This window comes from Diaphorina citri, unplaced genomic scaffold, assembly GCF_000475195.1.
Source record: "Diaphorina citri unplaced genomic scaffold, Diaci psyllid genome assembly version 1.1 scaffold754, whole genome shotgun sequence".
Classification (NCBI taxonomy): Eukaryota; Metazoa; Arthropoda; class Insecta; order Hemiptera; family Psyllidae; genus Diaphorina; species Diaphorina citri.
In genome coordinates, this window is record NW_007378187.1 from 105199 (window position 1) to 127189 (window position 21991).

Genomic DNA, 21991 nt, shown 5'->3' on the forward strand with positions numbered 1-21991 from the left:
ACTTTCCTACTAAAGTCTTCATAACTAAGGTACCTATAGCCAGTAACGCAAGTAAAAGGAAGGGATCAAAATTTTCTCCCAAACATGGTTCAGACTATTGATCTCCCTAATTTTGCAAATCCTCTACTGATGTGGAACATTTATTAGTCTCGTTTTCATCTGACATCAAATGGATGTTTACTTTTGTCTTCAGGAATACAAGAGTATCAGCAATGCCTTTGATTTGTGACACTTCTATTGAATCTATTGGTTCTATTTGATATTAGGTAGATAATAATCAGTGGCGGCCAAGAAAGGCAAAAAAAAAAAGAATCCTAAGGATCGCAAGACCAAATCCTGAAAATAAAGAGATCAAAATTACCACGATTTTTTTTTCTTTTTTTTTTTTACAGATTTGAAAGGAGGAAATTTAACAACGGAGATCTTCTTCCCGAAATCGAAAAGCGAAGGAGGATATTTATAGGAAAAAGCCAGCGATTTCGAGAACGAACTTTAAATTTGTTCAGGATAAAGGTTGCCCAGGGCGGAAATCAAATCCACGGCCTAGCGCTTACAAGGCAGACGAGCTCCAAGGTACTTAGCCGACATATCAAATCTTAATTATCATCAGTAACTAATACCAATGTATGTATCTTACCTTGATTTCCCACAGTCGAAACATATTCCTCTCAGAGAGCTTCATATAAATGACGATTGGTTCATTAACATCATCCACGTCAAAGTACACTGAAACCAAAACACAAAATAGGAGGTATAGTCTCAATTTTAACTGGAATAAACATAATATTATGTATTAGGTATTTCCAACTGAATGGTGAATTACGCGGTGCATACGGCCGATAAGAACTTTTAAAGGTGTCCCGCGGAGCTCTTCAATCAATGCCTCCCCCCTGAGGGCCTTGAAATGACAAAGGTCTTATATTGATTTGGCCCTCTCAAAGTTGCGCCCCTTTAAACTAAATTCTAATAAATAAGACTTAGCAGATTTACAGTACTGGTTCTTTGCAATCAACAAGGAAAAGGTTTAATGTCTAATTGAGAAAGTTAGTTGTTAGTTCGCATGTCTTAAATCTTTATAATGATCATTTCATCTGGGATTTACCCAGCCCCAGGAGGACAATTGAGAGAGTAGAAGCAGGTGACTGATATAAATGATACTACAATTCTATAAAGTAGGTGCATATCACACTATTGAGATTATTATTATTATGAAGTTTTAAAGGAATTTTAATTGTGTTAAGCATAAATGCCCGTCACAAATGCCGTTCCCCGCTCAACGCACCACGCTAAATTTTATGACTTGACTTGGACTCGATCCACCAACCTCCAGATCCGAAGTCCATCGCGCTAACCACTGCACCACTGAGATTGGTATTATTATGAAGTTAATTTGATTCTGCTTATCATGGGTTAAAATTACTATTCCAAGTATGTAGGTATTAGGTGCTTACCTATACTTCGGTTAGATATGTTTGTACATTATCGAAGTCACTCGGTAACTTTGTGAAGCTCCATATCAGCAGTGTAGAGATAAAATCCGGCCCGGGTGGAACCGAACCCGCGTAACTAGGCTCACTAGGCTGGTAAAAGTTGCTTCTAAAACTATCTTATAGATAGGTAAGTACCTACTTCTTAGCAATTCTACAGAAGACGTTAAACCTCTGTCAAAAATCAAAGGTACCTCTACTTGATTGTGCTGTCTTTTGGGGTTGATTTGGAAACTATGTGGATGTCAGAGAAAAATCTTACCTCGTCTTCTGCCATCGTCAGCACCACATTCCAAACTTATTGGAACCGGAAAGAAATTGAGCACTGGAAAGAAAAGAAAGCCATTTCGGTACCAAAATCTACCAATATCATTGTAGGTACCCTATTCTAAATATCTTGAATTATTTATCCAAAAAGAAATCAAAACCTAGATACCTACGTACTTTTTTATCGATAATTTTTTCAAGGGATTGATCACAAACTTAAAGGAAATTTGTAAAGCTGGTAGGAACTTGCACTTTAATAAATGCAATTAAGGAAAAGCTAATATAGGTACCTACATAGCTACTCGTACCTATTTATTACAATATAGTTAACGTTTTGAAAGGTCAAAAAACTAGAGATCGAATCTTCTGAAGTCTGAACTTGAACAAAAACAATAGAAGAAAGTAAAATGATCAATGAACAATATTGTTTTTTTTTTTTTTTTTTTTTTTTTTTAAAAAGGAAAAAAAGATATTTTTGGTTTTCCCCGCGGGGCTTCCCGCCACATATTATTGCAGCATGCAGTTTCTATTCGAGTACAAATCTATTCGTCAGAAAAACTATTCGTTTGAACGAGTTGAATGATTCACTACCCCCCTCTCCCCTCTGATGATGATGCAAGAAAGAGAACTGAAGAGGGGGAGGGGTATAGTGGTATACGCGTATGCCGAGAGTTTCCGAACGAAAACCCGAATATCAGCGACTCGCTCGCCTACTCGACTCTCGAGTGAGAAATCGGCACGGTGTAATTTCCAGGAATAAATATTCAACTCGATTAATTTCCACTCGAGTTACAACTCGAGTTGGAAAATAATCGAGTAGAAAATAATCGAGTTGAAAAATCTCACTCGAGTCCCATCACTATCCTCTCCTTCTTCTCTCTTCGATTTCGGGACTATAACACCTCAGTAGTTCCAGTTCCCTCTATCAAACTTCTTAAAAAATAATAATAACAAAAAAGTAATATTGTTAACTTTTGGATAACGGAAAGAAACACGAGAACTCCTGCAGGATTTCTGTGCTGCGGTGCTGCAGGATTTCTGACATAATGGCAAATTTTAACGTTGTCTCCCAAAAGATAGTACCTAAGCATTTTATCCCAAACCTTATAATTAGTCAATATCTACGAGTAATACACTAGTACTTGTTTATTTTACAAAATTATATACAGTAAACCTAAGTACCATTGAAATAGGAGACACAAAGTATTTCAAGAGTTGGTAAGTATGTAGGTACTTGTACCTCATTCTATGGTCACTGCACAGTGTGGTAGGTACCTAAGTATCTATCTCATTCTTAACTTCAGTGATACCTAGGTACAATTTGGTACATATCTAGGTACAGATACTTACTAAAAAGAATTCATGGATTGTTTACGTGACTGACCGAGCGCACGTAGCACATACACACATCTCTCCAGACAGAGATCTGTAGGAACCATAAAAGATTCTTCCTACTTGTTTAGCTGGAAGTATATTGACCTCCTTTGGTGAATCATTATCGAGTCCATTGGCACTGTACAACGCCCTACAAATATCCTGTGCTTGTAACATAATAAATATATCTTATATCTCAGATTTAATGGATTTAAAAAGGAGGTCAGTAAAACAGGAAGAGTTATAACTGGATTGTAAAAATTAACATTAACTACGCTACTAAATCTCAGAAGATAAAGGAGTGTACAGAACGTAATGCAACGGGGACAAGAACATCCAGTCCCTTAGGATGTTATTGTTGAATATACTTTAAGTCTTTAGTAAGTATTACTAAATATCCTTTAAGTCTTCAAGAAGTAAACTTGAAGGCATGGTTTTCCTCTAAGTACGAGTATGACCACCACATCATGATAATTATTAAGTTCGTGTATCTAAAGGCCCGTTCCCACTTATCGTTCGGAAAAAAAGTCGTGTCGTGCGCAGTGGGAACACTGTCATTTAAATTACATTGCCTACAAGGACATTTTTTGTCGTTCGGGAAAAAAAAAATCGTGTCGTGTATAGTGGGAATACCGTCATTTAAATTACATTGCCTAGAGGGCATTCGGGAAAAAAATCGGATAAAACTCACGACAGTTGGGAACAGGCCCTAAGGAGACGAAAAGTTGTTAGACGGCACACACTTGTTGTTCGTATCTCAGACACATTCCTAGATTATCCTCCGGGGACTCCAGATGGGTGCCTGCACCGAATTGTACCCGAATTTGAAACGGCGTCGTACTACCTGGAAAAAGAAATGGAAACAAGGTTGGTTAAATCTAATTATGATTTTTTTTTTTTTTTTTTTTTTTTTGGCCAGCATAAAAAGAGCTCCATATTTGACGCAGGAATTCAGATACTAAAAGTGGGTAGGTCGAAGATTCCATTACTTACTGTGATGGCCACTGTTACTGCCACAGAGCCGCATGTCTCTCACCAATCCACTTCCTACTATGAACACATCGCTGTCACAGTCACCCGTTGGTTCTATTTGATATTAGGTAGATAATGATCAGTGGCGGCCAAGAAAGGCAAAAAAAAAGAGAATCCTAAGGATCACAAGACCAAATCCTAAAAATAAAGAGATCAAAATTACCACGATCTTTTTTTTACAGGTTTGAAAGGAGGGAATTTAACAACGGAGATCTTCTTCCCGAAATCGAAAAGCGAAGGAGGATATTTATAGGAAAAAGCCAACAATTTCGAGAACGAACTTTAAATTTGTTCAGGATAAAGGTTGCCCAGGGCGGAAATCAAATCCACGGCCTAGCGCTTACAAGGCAGACGAGCTCCAAGGTACTTAGCCGGCATATCAAATCTTAATTATGAGTAACTAATACCAATGTATGTAAGTATATCTTACCTTGATTTCCCACAGTCGAAACATATTCCTCTCAGAGAGCTTCATATAAATGACAATTGGTTCATTAACATCGTCCACGTCAAAGTACACTGAAACCAAAACACAAAATAGGAGGTATAGTCTCAATTTTAACTGGAATAAACATAATATGTAGGTATTTCCAACTGTATGGCGAATAACGCGGTGCATACGGCCGATAGGAACTTTTAAACATGTCCCGCGGAGCTCTTCAATCAATACCTCCCCCCTGAGGGCCTTGAAATGACAAAGGTCTTATATTGATTTGGCCCTCTCAAAGTTGCGCCCCTTTAAACTAAATTCTAATAAATATATTAAATAAAAAATTGATTGGCCCTCAATCGCCAGCATAAAAAGAGCTCCATATTTGACGTAGGAATTCAGATACTAAAAGTGGGTAGGTCGAAGATTCCATTACTCACTGTGATGGCCACTGTTACTGCCACAGAGCCGCATGTCTCTCACCAATCCACTTCCTACTATGAACACATCGCTGTCACAGTCACCCGTCAAGCGGTTAGGTTGTCCCTGAAATCAGGATTTTTTCAAAGTTCATCGTAAATATTAAAAGGGCCTAAATTTTTGAAATGAGTCGTGTTTCTAAGGATAATTAATTTAGCCTTCAGTCACGATGGGGGTATAATTATTACCCTCCATTCGGCGATAAACTATACATACGAGTATACCAGCCTTTTCACATTGTTAACCTTACCCAGCTTGAATTGAGCCGGGAAAACCCAACGGCACGTGATTGCACAGTTGGTCATCCATCCTTAACTTCAGTGATCAATTTTATTAGGAACTGGGAATTCAACGTTCTATTGCCGCTACGAAAGCAGAGAAAGCCAGCCTAGTTAGCTTAGTTGGTAATGCGTCTGCCTTGTAACCGCTAGGCCGCGGGTTCGATTCCCCGATTCCCGCCCGGGGCGGATTTTATCCTGATGGGATAATGTTCGTTCTCGGAACGGCTGGCTTTCTCCTATCCTGTCTTCCTTCTCTCTTCGATTTCGGGACGATAAGACCATAGCAGTTACAGTTCCCTCTGTCAAACCTCTTAAAAAAAAAAAAACCTACGTCAATAGTTTGAAGAGACGCCCGGCATAAATCAACACGGAACAGAGAAAATAGCTCACAATCTCTCATAAACAAGGGAATGAAATTTACCAACGTAAAGTGGAGGAAGTCGAGTCGGATTTGGCTGATTTCGGGAGCGATTTTCTTGACTTGTATGGCGCATTCTCCTACGTCTGAAGTAGGACTAGGGAACCCTGGGTTCGTGAAGTAGGTGATGTTGTTCGAAGTCTCCTGACCGCAGGTGAGGTGCCCTGAAAATTATTCAGAACAAATAAAGATCGGAAAATTGTCAAAATTCCCACCCCGGGGGCGGATTTTATCCTAAGCCGATAAGGCTCGTTCTCGGAACGGCGCGGCGGGGTTTCTTCCATCCTCTCCTTCTTCTCTCTTCGATTTCGGGACTATAACACCTCAGAAGTGTCAGTTCCCTCTATCAAACCTCTTAAAAAAATAATAATAACAAAAAAGTAATATTATTAATTTTTGGACAACGGAAAGAAACACGAGAACTCCTGCAGGATTTCTGACATAATGGCAAATTTTAACGTTTTCTCCCAAAAGATAGTACCTAAGCATTTTATCCCAAACCTTATAATTAGTTCTCCTTCTTCTCTCTTCGATTTCGGGACTATAACACCTCAGTAGTTCCAGTTCCCTCTATCAAACTTCTTAAAAAATAATAATAACAAAAAAGTAATATTGTTAACTTTTGGATAACGGAAAGAAACACGAGAACTCCTGCAGGATTTCTGTGCTGCGGTGCTGCAGGATTTCTGACATAATGGCAAATTTTAACGTTTTCTCCCAAAAGATAGTACCTAAGCATTTTATCCCAAACCTTATAATTAGTTAATATCTACGAGTAATAAAAATTATATACAGTAAACCTAAGTACCATTGAAATAGGAGACACAAAGTATTTCAAGAGTTGGTAAGTATGTAGGTACTTGTACCTCATTCTATGGTCACTGCACAGTGTGGTAGGTACCTAAGTATCTATCTCATTCTTAACTTCAGTGATACCTAGGTACATATCTAGGTAGAGATATTTAGATACTAAAAAGAATTCATGAATTGTTTACGTGACTGACCGAGCGCACGTAGCACATACACACATCTCTCCAGACAGAGGTCTGTAGGAACCATAAAAGATTCTTCCTACTTGTTTAGCTGGAAGTATATTGACCTCCTTTGGTGAATCATTATCGAGTCCATTGGCATTGGCACATTCTGGCCCCTAGTTCTCGTGTAGCGCTGTATCGAGAGGCTAACTGTAAGCGACACTCGCTACTCGCTAGAACTTTCATTTTTATTCATTCATAAAACTGCTCGTTAAATTAAAGTGTTTGCTTTATTTTTCTCAAGAAAAAATAAACAAGCTGTTTATATTGAAGGGGAGCTTTTTTTTCTTGGAGAACGAAGGGGGAGAAGAGGAAAAAAAGGGGAAGGGGGAGGAGGGGGAATCTGTGTCAAGTGTACTGACAAGAGAAGTATTATGATGAAACTTTTTTCAAAGTCCTTTTCACAGACTCTTTAGAGAGCGATTTTTTTTTGTCTTTACATTCTGTAAGGAAAACTCAGCCACAATGCCAATTTTTACCGGGTGTTTCCAATACTCTGTAGCTATGAATGTTGAGTCAAATTACTACGAGGAGAATGATTTTATAAAATGAAGGTAGATTTGCTACTTCTATGTATAAGTTATTATTGGTGGATGTGCCAAAACTCCATAACTAATACCTACCTAGGGTAAGTGTACCATTTATTCGCCCATCTAAAAAACGTACCATTTATTGGCCCACCTGTACCATACGCCACATAAGTCTGAACTGGACAAACTTTTTCAAGATCCAATTTCATCAAAAGAAAGGGCTAAAAGACTGCTATCGAACCAGTGCTATTCAAAAATTGTAGTCATAAAAACAAAAATTAGAAAAATAAATGTGGGCAGGTGGGCCAATAAATGGTACGTTTTTTAGGTGGGCGAATAAATGGTACACTTACCCTACTAATTTAGGATGGCAATAGCAAACATGAATTAAATTTAGGGGAGGGGACCAGGGCTCTCCCCTCGAGCTTAATTTTTTTCCTTTACTGTACGTCAGACTCCGAAAGATTGGGGTCAAGGGGGCCAAACCACAACCCTGCACCCTTTGAGCTTCGTTTTTCTCCTGTAGGTACTGTAGGCAAGACTCCGAAAAATTGAAGCATTCACCCCCCCCCCCCCCACAAAATCCTGGATACGGCCCTGTATCAAAAAGGTACCATGGCACTCCCTGTTCAAACAAAGACCTACGAAAATTAGAAAAGATGAGTATTAAATCATAGGTGTTCAAACAAAGACCTACGAAAATTAGAAAAGATGAGTATTAAATCATAGGTGTTCAAACAAAGACCTACGAAAATTAGAAAAGATGAGTATTAAATCATAGGTGTTCAAACAAAGACCTACGAAAATTAGAAAAGATGAGTATTAAATCATAGGTGTTCAAACAAAGACCTACGAAAATTAGAAAAGATGAGTATTAAATCATAGGTGTTCAAACAAAGACCTACGAAAATTAGAAAAGATGAGTATTAAATCATAGGTGTTCAAACAAAGACCTACGAAAATTAGAAAAGATGAGTATTAAATCATAGGTGTTCAAACAAAGACCTACGAAAATTAGAAAAGATGAGTATTAAATCATAGGTGTTCAAACAAAGACCTACGAAAATTAGAAAAGATGAGTATTAAATCATACGTGTTTAAACAAAGACCTATAAAATTAGAATAGAAATAGGTACCGAAGTTAAGCAAAGCTGGGCGTGGTTGGTATCCGGATGACTGGCCATCTGGGCAATCGCTTGATGCTAGCTTTTCCCGGCCTCACTCAGGCTGGGTGAGATTGATGTGAGGAGGCGGGTAGCTTGTCACGTGACCTCACGTGACGTGAGGGCAGTGGCTATCATGAACGAAATTACCTACAATATTATGGGAAAACTTTGAACTACATCTTTCTGACTCCTTATGAGTTCACGTGACATGATAGTAGTGTGTTTCTACCTCATACCTTTTTTTTTCTAGTTAAGCAAGGTCTTTTTACTGAATTGTTGGTTGTATGTAGGTATTATTCTTTAACCCATCAAATATACGAGACCTTGTTTAGACTGCTGGGGTAAAGGGACTTTTCAGTCCTATTCGGGCAGGATATGCTCAAGTGACGTGAGGGCAGTGGCTATCATGAACGAAATTACCTACAATATTCTGGGAAAACTTTGAACTACACACGTGACATGATAGTAATGTGTTTCTACCTTATAAGACTTGGCAGTTTTACAGTACTGGTTCTTTGCAATCAACAAGGAAAAGCTTTAATGTCTAATTGAGAAAGTTAGTTGTTAGTTCGCATGTCTTGAATTTTTATAATGACGCTTTCATCTGGGGTTTACCCAGCCCCAGGAGGACAATTGAGAAAGTAGAAGCAGGTGACTGGTATAAAATGATACCTACTATAATTCTAAAGTAGGTGCATATAATACTATTGAGATTATTATTATTATGAAGTTTTAAAGGAATTTTAATTGTGTTAACAGGGTGTCTACCAAAATGGAAAAATAAAATTCCCTGACTTTTCCCGGTTTTCCAGTCCAATTTTTCAAAATTTCCAGTCTACTGAAATTGTAGAGAGAAGGAAGAAAAGATAGGAGAAAGAGCCGTTCCTAGAACGAACCTCATCTCTTCAGGATAAAATCCGCCCCGCGGCCTAGCACTTATTATGATTTTGTTTCATTGGTGTTAAATGTCACTGTATAACTGCTAAGGCTTTTAGTGACGGGGATTTCAACCTCCCTTGTACAACAAATAGATCAGTTGCGCTTACTTGGGTCATGTTTCAAAGTCATAGAGCAGGAAAAATGAGGACGAACGAAATTTTTCTTTTTCTTCTACGACTTCTAGGTCCCGAGACAAATCGATTTGAAAAATACCGGTAAATCGTGAACTTTGACGTCACGGCATACGCTCCCGTAGGCGATGACGTCATAATTCATAACTCCCGCTTCGTTTGTTTGTGCGCAAGCGCGTTTCTGCGCATTTTGACGTGAAATCTGACGTCACAACTCTAAACTTTTTCATTAGAACGGCAATTAAAAATTGAATTTTCGACCTTTTAAAGTTGCTTTTTCGGAGTTTTGACCTCACATTTGGATTTTTCCCAACTTTTTACATAGGAATCGACCGTTTATTTATAATTTTTACCCATTTGCAACTGCTCCATTACTCGCCTCCCACATGTACATCTCAACTACAGCCTGAGTGGGATCATTTGGGTAATCGCATCCGGGTATCAACCACGAGAAACGTTGCCCAACTTCAGTGATCCACGGACGGTTACATTCCATGTTTTATCGCCGCTGGCTTTTAAATACAGTTGTGGCGGATTTCACCAACCTTCTTTTGAAGCTCCAACAGGCTGTTAGCCTAACAGCCCTGTTAAGCCTATACAAATCAAATGAAACTTAACAGGTCTTATAAGGACTAAAGAAATATTGGTGATCCACACTTAGTATTCAAATGAGCTTCAAGAGTACAGTGGTAAGAACAACTTACTTTCTATCCGACACACCATTCGCTTTTGATTTAGCGAATTTGAACGAGGATGCACGAGTGTTTTTGCTGAGGACCACCCAGGTGGCCCAAAAACGTGCGTACCGAAGAACTTGTGGAAAAAGTCCATGATCTGGTGGTCCTAGACCGACGGACGAAAGTGTGTGTTGTAGCTGAGAGTGTGGACATTCTTTATGGAACAGTTTTCAAGATCCTTCATGAGATGCTGGGTATGAAAAACCTATCCGCCCAATGGCTGCCGCGACTGTCACAATGGGTGCCGCGACTGACAGCAAGTGACTTGTTCAAAGGCTTGTCTAGACCTATGGAAACGCAATCCAAGTGAATTTTTGCATTGAGTTGTGACCGTGGATGAGTTTTGTATCCATCACTACAACCCTGACACAAAACGAGAGTCAAACAATGGACTGCGGCTGGAGAATCTGCCCCAAGCTGGCAAAATCAGTCAAATCGGCCGAAAAAGTGATTTTCCGGCAGATCTGACCGTTTTCTGGGATTCAAATGGAATAATTCTCATGGGCTTCTTTAAAAAAGGTAAAACGACAACTGGACTGAACTTTTGACAAGATTTGATGAAGCAGTGCAGCTCAAACCCCCCCATTTTGCAACGAAAAAACTGCTGTTCCACCGTGACAATGCTCCGTCTCACACCTCAACAATTTTCAAGGCTAAACTCCACCATTTTGGTTAGGAATTGTTGCTACAACCACCCTACTCAACTAACTTGACTCCCTATGATTATTTTCTGTTCTCTAACTTGAAAATTTGGATCAGCGGAAAGCGGTTCACCTCAAAGGATGACGTGAGCACCCCAAAAAAACGCTATTTTGAGGACTTTGATGGCAGCTGCTATTTGGAAGGGTTAAAAATGTGGCAGGGACGCTGGGTTAAGTGTGTGGCCCTAAAAATAGACCAAGTTGAAAAATAGAACCAAAACATGTAGGTATCTTGCACCATTTTCTCAAACACAGGTACTTATTGATCCACCCTCGTACATACATATGCGAGGTAAAATTTGAGCCTTTTACTCAAACTTAAATTACCTTTTTTTTTGTTCTTCTTAAAACACAGTTCAGCATGAAAGTAATTTTAACAATAAAATTATGAATGTTTTATTTATTTATTTTCACCTAAAGATTCTAAAGGAAATAGCTAATGGGGAAAACTGTTGAACATAAAATTGGAAAATAACAATAGGTAGGTAATTAATAAATCAGGTGCCTAGTTAAGCAATTAATAAAATCAGTTTTACAATAGAAATCGGAAATAAACACCTAATTAGGTAGGTAGGTACATATTTAGTTGTATTGAGAGACCAACTGCACCAGAGTACTGATGGAGTAAAAATTTGTATGAACGCCTGGAAACTATATTTAGTTAAGCAATTAATAAAATCAGTTTTACAATAGGAATCGGAAATAAACACCTAATTAGGTACATATTTAGTTGTATTGAGAGACCAACTGCACCAGAGTACTGATGGAGTAAAAATTTGTATGAACGCCTGGAAACTATATTTGTGTATGCAATGTGCAAAGAACAAAGTTTACTCACATAGGATCATGTTTCCTGGAGGACCAATCTTGAAGGAATTTTCATCACATGGCTCGTACGCTATGGAACACATTTCTGAAACCAAAAATTTATGTCTAGCCATAAAAGTGCCTCGTGTAGCGCTGTATCGAGAGGCTAACTGTAAGCGACACTCGCTACTCGCTAGAACTTTCATTTTTATTCATTCATAAAACTGCTCGTTAAATTAAAGTGTTTGCTTTATTTTTCTCAAGAAAAAATAAACAAGCTGTTTATATTGAAGGGGAGCTTTTTTTTCTTGGAGAACAGCCATAAAATTTGTTCATTTCAACCATTTTTCATTGGCCATGGTGGGGCATTCCCAGCCAAGGTCAAAAACTGTAAAAAAAGTATCAATTTATCAATAAGATGAGAAGTAGGTAGTGCAAAATCAATAGTTAAATACTATCAATAGGTACTTACGTTCATTTTGTCGCATACATATAACATAGTCTTGGTTCGCACTTGGAGAAAAAAGGGGGAGAAGAGGAAAAAAAGGGGAAGGGGGAGATGGGGAATCTGTGTCAAGTGTACTGACAAGAGAAGTATTATGATGAAACTTTTTTCAAAGTCCTTTTCACAGACTCTTTAGAGAGCGATTTTTTTTTGTCTTTACATTCTGTAAGGAAAACTCAGCCACAATGCCAATTTTTACCGGGTGTTTCCAATACTCTGTAGCTATGAATGTTGAGTCAAATTACTACGAGGAGAATGATTTTATAAAATGAAGGTAGATTTGCTACTTCTATGTATAAGTTATTATTGGTGGATGTGCCAAAACTCGTAAGCAATCTGATTGGCTCATCCAACTCACATTCTGCTCATTCATCCAACTCACGTTCTGCTCATTCATCCAACTCACATTCTGCTCATTCATCCAACTCACATTCTGCTCATTCATCCAACTCACATTCTGCTCATTCATCCAACCCACATTCTGCTCATTCATTCAACTCACATTCTGCTCATTCATCCAACTCACATTCTGCTCATTCATCCAACTCACATTCTGCTCATTCATCCAACTCTTAACATATGTTACCAATATCATTGTAGGTACCCTATTCTAAATATCTTGAATTATTTGTCCAAAAAGAAATCAAAACCTAGATACCTACGTACTTTTTTATCGATAATTTTTTCAAGGGATTGATCACAAACGTAAAGGAAATTTGTAAAGCTGGTAGGAACTTGCACTTTAATAAATGCAATTAAGGAAAAGCTAATATACTTAGGTACCTACATAGCTACTCGTACCTATTTATTACAATATAGTTAACGTTTTGAAAGGTCAAAAAAATAGAGATCGAATCTTCTGAACTTGAACAAAAACAATAGAAGAAAGTAAAATGATCAATGAACAATATTGTTTCTTTTTTTTTTTGTTTTTGTTTTTTCAAGAAGATAAATAATGATATTTTCGACTTACCTCGCGGGCTTTCCTCAGCCTGTATCGAATTGTTGCCCGACACCAGACTGCTCAGGGCAGATTTGACCCCCTTGGACCAGAAATTGAGAAGCGGTGTGGGCCATCCAATAATGAGTGGACAAAAAGTCCAAAAGAGCAGAACGGAAATCGAATCGAATGCGCGCACCATATCAAGGTCACTAAGGAACTGAAACGAAATGGTATTCTGCAGCATGCTACTATCAATGTCAAGGCTTAGCTGCGGGCTTTGTAACAGGCATGGTCCGAGTTCGTGACGAATTTGAGTCGATTTTTAAAATAAAGTGGACAAAGTTAAAATTATGGTCAATTCAATCAACACATTCCCGCAAAAGCGAGAAAGGTTTCCATATTTTCTTCATCATCAGATTTTTCAATTGTTTGCAAAATTTTTGGAGGGGGAGAAATCGATTTGAAATAATCGATTTTATCAATGTCAAATAATTAAAATTGATTTCGACGGCATAATAAGGTCTTCCCGATTAATTTTGAGAGTGGACAAAGTTAAAATTATGTTCAATGCATTCAACACATTTCCGCAAAAGCGAGAAAGGTTTCCATATTTTCCTGTTTTTCTTCACATCATCAGATTTTTCAATTGTTTGCAAAATTTTTGGAGGGGAAAAATCGATTTGAAATAATCGATTTTATCAAAGTGGACAAAGTTAAAATTATGTTCAATTCATTCAACACATTCCCGCAAAAGCGAGAAAGGTTTCCATATTGTCCTGTTTTTCTTCACATCATCAGATTTTTCAATTGTTTGCAAAATTTTTGGAGGGGAAAAATCGATTTGAAATAATCGATTTTATCAATGTCAAATAATTAAAATTGATTTCGACGGCATAATAAGGTCTTCCCGATTAATTTTGATTAGGAATACTCATCTTTCGGTGGGAAAAACAAAACTTGTATAAATATTTGAGGATTAAAATTATTTCTAAGACCTTTAAAGGTCACATCCTGGGCTCAAATGCTGCGTATCAACTTAGTAAACCCTGACCCCAACCTAGAGATTGAAATAACCGTGAGATTTACCTACTACCTAGGTAAATCCGGCCCTGGGTCAGAATCTTCAGATTCTACCAAATAGTTCTTTACTTTCTCTTATTAACTTCCACAGTTCTTTTTAGTCGTTTAATGATTTCGATGTGTGTTTTACAATATTTTTTAGGTACAATAAACTTAATTAAGGCCAGCCTAGTTAGCTTAGTTGGTAGTGCGTCTGCCTTGTAAGCGCTAGGCCGCGGGTTCGATTGCCATAAAATTTGTTCATTTCAACCATTTTTCATTGGCCATGGTGGGGCATTCCCAGCCAAGGTCAAAAACAGTAAAAAAAAAGTATCAATCTATCAATAAGATGAGAAGTAGGTAGGTAGGTAGTGCAAAATCAATAGTTAAATACTATCAATAGGTACTTACGTTCATTTTGTCGCATACATATAACATAGTCTTGGTTCGCAAGATGTCGCCCATTGACAGCAAAATTCCACGTTTGAATAATGCCTGAAATTTGAAAGAAAAAACATAAAATAACTTAATATCCGGTGAACCTACACAATATTAGGCAATGTCTAACTGCTCTATCAGTCAATAGAAACGGAGATTTCTGAAACCGGGCGCACGGCGGCCTTTGAAACAAAGCCCGAAAGAGAGAGCCCCAAATATCCGTCTCGTGTAGCGCTGTATCGAGAGGCTAACTGTAAGCGACACTCGCTACTCGCTAGAACTTTCATTTTTATTCATTCATAAAACTGCTCGTTAAATTAAAGTGTTTGCTTTATTTTTCTCAAGAAAAAATAAACAAGCTGTTTATATTGAAGGGGAGCTTTTTTTTCTTGGAGAACGAAGGGGGAGAAGAGGAAAAAAAGGGGAAGGGGGAGGAGGGGGAATCTGTGTCAAGTCTTGGAGAAAAAAGGGGGAGGAGGGGGAATCTGTGTCAAGTGTACTGACAAGAGAAGTATTATGATGAAACTTTTTTCAAAGTCCTTTTCACAGACTCTTATCCGGTGAACCTAAACAATATTAGGCAATGTCTAACTGCCCTATCAGTCAATAGAAACGGAGATTTCTGAAACCGGGCGCACGGCGGCCTTTGAAACAAAGCCCGAAAGAGAGAGCCCCAAATATCCGAGCCTGTTACGTTACCTTCACCTCATAGGTAGGATTAATGGACAATTTCCGATGTTATGAATTATGGCAGAGAGAACGCCCCGCAATATCGAAAATGTCTTCATGAAAAAACATCACACAGCAGAGATAAAAGTATGTAATAATAATAAAGAGCAAAACGTAAAGTAGCGCCGCTAAAAGTTAAGGTGGCACTAAAAAGTTATGATACGTCGGTTTCCGATGGTGACCGTAAAAACAGGACGACGATTTCAGTTTTGATTTTAATACAGGGTGGTAAACACATGAATTTTTTTTTCCCTTTATTTTTATTTTGACTAAACTTTGTTTTCTTTTCCAAGTAGGGAATGTAGATTCCCAGGTATTTTTGACATAGGGCTGAAAAGCCCCTTTATATTCGCGGAGCTTAGCACGCCTATCATCACCTATGGGACCCTTAGTACCTACACCTAAGCCTCTAGGTGGGCTTTTTGTATATGAAAAGTGTATGGTGTCGGGCTGTAGGAAATGTAAAATTTAGAGGTCTTACCTCATATTCTAACCTCAGACGACCTTTTGCGTATTTCAATAGTATGTAAGGATTTATTTAAGTCGGGTAATCCTGAAAGATTTCTTTCACCCAAACAGAAGCTCTTCCATCCAACTACTATTTATACCGTTCCGGGTGGGATTCGTACCCGTGGCCTAGCGCTTACGAGGCAGACGCGCTATCTGCCAAGCTAACTAGACTGGCTGTATAGAAACCTCATACCTACTCTTTAGAAGGCTTTCTTACCAGAAGGCTCAGTGAAGTACTGTGTACATCCTGCAGGTGCTCTTTGGTTGAATTCAATCTGAGTGATCTGAAAGAAATAAATATACACAAGAGTGAGTGAATAAGTAGGTAGGTACTAAAAGTCAATTTGTCAAGGATGTCTCGACAATTGAAACGTAAAAAAACATCACACAGCAGAGATAAAAGTATGTAATAATAATAATAATAAAGAGCAAAACGTAAAGTAGCGCCGCTAAAAGTTAAGGTGGCAGTAAAAAGTTATGATACGTTGGTTTCCGATGGTGACCGTAAAAACAGGACGACGATTTCAGTTTTGATTTTAATACAGGGTGGTAAACACATGAAATTTTTCCCCCCTCTTTATTTTTATTTTGACTAAACTTTGTTTTCTTTTCTAAGTAGGGAATGTAGATTTCCAGGTATTTTCGACATAGGGCTGAAAAGCCCCTTTATATTCATGGAGCATAGCACACCTATCATCACCTATGGGACCCTTATTAACTACACCTAAGCCTCTAGGTGGGCTTTTTGGGTATGAAAAGTGTATGGTGTCGGGCTGTAGGAAATGTAAAATGTAGAGGTCTTACCTCATATTCTAACGTCAGACGACCTTTTGCGTATTTCAATAGTATGTACTATGTAAGGATTTATTTAAGTCGGGTAATCCTGAAAGATCTCTTTCACCCAAACAGAAGCTCTTCCATCCAACTACTATTTATACCGTTCCAGGTGGGATTCATACCTGTGGCCTAGCGCTTACGAGGCAGACGCGCTATCTGCCAAGCTAACTAGACTGGCTGTATAGAAACCTCATACCTACTTTTTAGAAAGCTTTCTTACCAGAAGGCTCAGTGAAGTACTGTGTACATCCTGCAGGTGCTCTTTGGTTGAATTCAATCTGAGTGATCTGAAAGAAATTTAGAAGTAGGTACATAAGGTTTTAGTTTTGGAGTTTTGGCACATCCACCAATGAGACTTTTGAGAGGAAGATCCTCATTAGGCGAGGACAGTTGATTACCGTAATATGATTACAGTAAACACTAACAAACAGGTTCATAGCAGAGAGTGTTTGCACCACTACCTTACGCGACGATAACGGAAACGTAAGTTGACCAAACCCCGTTTCTGCATATGTGCAGAAATGACTTTTCATCAAAAAACGTTCAAGAGTTCAAAAATGTTCAAGAGTAATTTTGGTTAAAAAAAATCTCTCTATTATGGGTAGTCTAAGTTAGGTACTTACATACGCAGCAGACGCCAAATCCGTAGGCACATTTTCCATAGGACGTCCCGTGTTGAATCCGACAATCATAGGTGTTCAAACAAAGACCTGCGAAAATTAGAAAAGATGAGTATTAAATCATACGTGTTTTCATCGTAAGAAAGATTCGGAAAGTAATGTAGGCAAAACCTACCTAATATGTAATGGATCCTTTATAGGTATTTATTTAACTTTGAAATCCAATTATTATCAGTGCCAGGTATACTTTGAATTTATTAAGTATTCATCGTAAGAAAGATTCGGAAAGTAATGTAGGCAAAACCTACCTAATATGTAATGGATCCTTTATAGGTATTTATTTAACTTTGATAAATTTTCTTTCCGGCTGAGTGCCAAGTCTTTCGGCCATACAGATTTTGCTGCGAAAGGGTTGCCAAAAAATAAGTGGGGGAAGAAAAAAGAGGTTTTTAGGTGGTTAATTAACACATCTAACAATAGACACTAACTAAACAGTTCTGCATACTAACAACACGCCAGTAGATGGATGGGTTAGAACATTAGGCTGGGTTCACACGAACACACACTACGATTCGTCTGCAGACTTATCTTCCTACCTAGTCTGTCGACAAATCGTTGCGTTGCGTATGGTACGCGATCTTTCCGCAAATTTCACTCGATTAGACATGGATTGCAGCCTAGTTAGCTTATTTGGTAGTGCGTCTGCCTTGTAAGCGCTAGGCTGCGGGTTCGATTCCCGCCCGGGGCGGATTTTATCCTGATGGGATAATGTTCGTTCTCGGAACGTCTGGCTTTCTCCTATTCTCTCTTCGATTTCGGGACGATAAGACCATAGCAGTTACAGTTCCCTCTGTCAAACCTCTTAAAAAAAAGACATGGATTGATTGCTTGGGGACTTTAAACAAGGAGTATACTAGCCTGAATTTCCCTTGCTAAAGAAATAGCAAAGATTGAGTGCGAAGGGCATCCACTCGTAAAATTTGTAGCCAAAACCAAATGTCAGCCCAAAGCAATCACCATGCTGATCGAGAGGCTGACGAAAAATGCCGACCCCGTCTGTAAACGGGAAAAGGCGAAGAAAAAGAAGAAGATTGTGTATACAAATAACACGACCTATCGAAAGACCACATCAGAAAGAGACAAAAGTTGGAAAACACGTCCTAATGTCGTATCGTGTGTCCCGGGCTATGGACATCAGTTTAGACACCTATTCGTTTTATTCCTGTGTACATACTTATTCGTTATATTGCAATTCGTTAGAGATACACCGCGGTGATGGTTTTATTTGCTGGCGCCATCCAACTCATTATGTATGTTACCAGAGAGGTACATCCGGGAACCCCCAGGCCCAGAATAATAGCAATGTTTCTAATAGTACTATAAAAGCAATCATTCGTACTATAATACCCCATGTACTCATCGCAGTCAGCCAACCGAATCGTCTACCTCTTCTAATGGTAGGTGTTGAGAAATTTCGGATCACCAGTTGTGTTGCAGATCAAAGAACAGTAACGAGTCAATAGTTGTGTTTCATGATTTTTTTTTTTTTTTTTTTTTATTAAGAGGTTAATTGTTTCAAAGGGAAATAAAAGGGAACAATTAACTCGTCACAAATGTCGCCAATTAAATGCTCAATTAAAAGACCTCAATTAAATTTGTAGATTAATAACTTGACTTGGACTCGAATCACCAACCTGCAGATCCCAGGTCTAACGTGGTACTACTGAGGTTGGTAAGGAACAGAAATAAACACGGGCACCGGGGAATAAAAGGACTTGGACTTACCTCGTCAGTTCATCGACTTTGATTATGAGATCATCTTTAACAATATTGAGGGCATTTCTGTAAAAGAGAAAGAGAACAAAAAGTTGACATTAAACCTTTTTTTTTTTTTTTTTCAAGAGGTTTGACAGAGGGAACTGTAACTGCTATGGTCTTATCGTCCCGAAATCGAAGAGAGAAGGAAGACTAAAACAAAACTTGTGTAAATATTTGAGGATTAAAATTATTTCTAAGACCTTTAAAGGTCACATCCTGGGCTCAAATGCTGCGTATCAACTTGGTAAACCCTGACCCCAACCTAGAGATTGAAATAACCGTGAGACCTCACTGAAGACCTACCTACTACCTAGGTAAATCCGGCCCTGGGTCAGAATCTTCAGATTCTACCAAATAGTTCTTTACTTTCTCTTATTAACTTCCACAGTTCTTTTTAGTCGTCTAATGATTTCGATGTGTGTTTTACAATATTTTTTAGGTACAATATTTAGGTACAATAAACTTAATTAAGGCCAGCCTAGTTAGCTTAGTTGGTAGTGCGTCTGCCTTGTAAGCGCTAGGCCGCGGGTTCGATTCCCGCCCGGGGCGGATTTTATCCTGACTCACATTCTGCTCATTCATCCAACTCACATTCTGCTCATTCATCCAACTCACATTTTGCTCATTCATCCAACCCACATTCTGCTCATTCATCCAACTCACATTCTGCTCATTCATCCAACTCACATTCTGCTCATTCATTCAACTCACATTCTGCTCATTCATCCAACTCACATTCTGCTCATTCATCCAACTCACAGGCATAATAAGGAAATATAGGTTAACATATGGTTCAAATTTCATGACATTACATTGGAAATTGATGAGTTATGATAGGGGTAAAAATCAGATTTTTCCCTTTACTTACTCATCAAGACCTAACCTATCATCCTGCCAAATTTCAAGTTTCTAGGACATCGGGAAGTGCCTCATAATTTTGATGAGTAAATCAGTGAGTCAGTCGTAAAACCAGATTTTTCTCTTTACTTACTCTTCAAGACCTATCATCCTGCCAAATTTCAAGTTTCTAGGACATCGGGAAGTGCCTCATAATTTTGATGAGTAAATCAGTGAGTCAGTCGTAAAATAAGCGATTTTCAAACCGTTTTTTCTACCCCTTCCGGTAAAGCTAGAACTTCGGAATTTCGCAGGCATAATAAGGAAATATAGGTTAACATATGGTCCAAATTTCATGACATTACATTGGAAATTGACGGAGTTATGATAGGGGTAAAAATGCGTCGAAATGTTTTGTGTAATATACACACTGGCGTGCTCAGGCCGGAACTTGGCCTGTTGAAGTGATCACAAACTTTCAGGGTAGTCATTTACACACACAGTAAGAAAAAAATTAATTTAGACCAAAAACAAAATTGAGTTATAAATTAGCACATAGTAAAGGAATACAAAAAACAATACAAGAGAAAAAAAATAATGGAAATAATTTAATTGAAGCAATGAAACATCATATAGAAATCCAAACAACAGGTTTATAATAATACAGCTAAAACTGTGACAAGAAATGAAGTGAGCAACGAATTACCTTATAACCTAAGTAATTGTAATTTACCTGAAATTATGGCGTACTTGAAGTATTTCTATACAATACAGGGATAATTTTATTAAAAGTAGTTTTAAAACCAAGTCTTTTCAAGATTTCAGAGACCTTCATATTGTGATACTAGCAAATCTAAAGAATTGTTTTCTAGCTACCCAGTATGTACATATCCTTGGCCTGGTAAATCTGAAAAGTCACGATTTTTGTTTATAAAGAATTTTATTTAGAGGTTCGATTTAGGAAACTGTAACAGCTAAGGTATTATCGTCCCGAAAGCGAAGGGAGAAGGACAGCGAGAAAGCCAGCCGTTCCGAGAACGAGCCTTATCTGTTTAAAATCCGCCCCGGATGGAACCAATTACTGAGCAAATGAAAACATGATAGGGTAAAAATGCGTCGAAATGTTTCGTGTAATAAAATCTGAAAAGTCACGATTTCTGTTTATAAAGAATTTTATTTACAGGTTTGATATAGGAAACTGTAACAGCTAAGGTCTTATCGTCCCGAAAGCGAAGGGAGAAGGACAGCATAGGAGAAAGCCAGCCGTTCCGAGAACGAGCCTTATCTGTTTAAAATCCGCCCCGGATGGAACCGATATAGGAAACTGTAACAGCTAAGGTCTTATCGTCTCGAAAGCGAAGGGAGAAGGACAGCATAGGAGAAAGCCAGCCGTTCCGAGAACGAGCCTTATCTGTTTAAAATCCGCCCCGGATGGAACCAATTACTGAGCAAATGAAAACATGATAGTGGTAATTAGTCAACGAAATAGAGGCATTGTTTCAATTTAATTTTATTTATAGTAATAAATTAATCAACAATTTTTTATTTGATAAATATAGATAACAAGTACAATGAAATGATCATTAAATTTGGGTGAGAAAATGAGGAAGAATAAAGGGAGGGAGATTCAAAGGAAATGGAGAGGTCGGGACTATGAACAGAAAAGGTTTGAGAGTGAAATGATCATTTGGGTGAGAAAATGAGGAAGAATAAAGGGAGGGAGATTCAAAGGAAATGGAGAGGTCGGGACTATGAACAGAAAAGGTTTGAGAGACAGATAACTCGTTCTTGATGGAAACAATAAAAGATATATGAATACAGAATTTTTTCAACTGTATCTTTTGACACTGGTTATAGTCCTAAAGACGCGGATACATGGAG

At 38.2% G+C, this 21991-nt stretch overlaps 1 protein-coding gene across 1 annotated transcript in view; it reads right to left on the minus strand.

Moving 5' to 3' along the window:
- Positions 1-17527, minus strand: part of LOC103511797 — a 20110-nt gene extending 2583 nt beyond the window's left edge. Inside the window, exons 1-4 of the mRNA XM_026825448.1 lie at positions 17459-17527; positions 17056-17122; positions 14733-14816; positions 11846-11920 (exon numbers count right to left, since the gene is read on the minus strand). Of these exons, the coding sequence (XP_026681249.1) occupies positions 11846-11920; positions 14733-14816; positions 17056-17122; positions 17459-17527 (295 nt within the window). The remainder of the gene's footprint in view (positions 1-11845; positions 11921-14732; positions 14817-17055; positions 17123-17458) is intronic.
- Positions 17528-21991: the final 4464 nt, after the last annotated feature.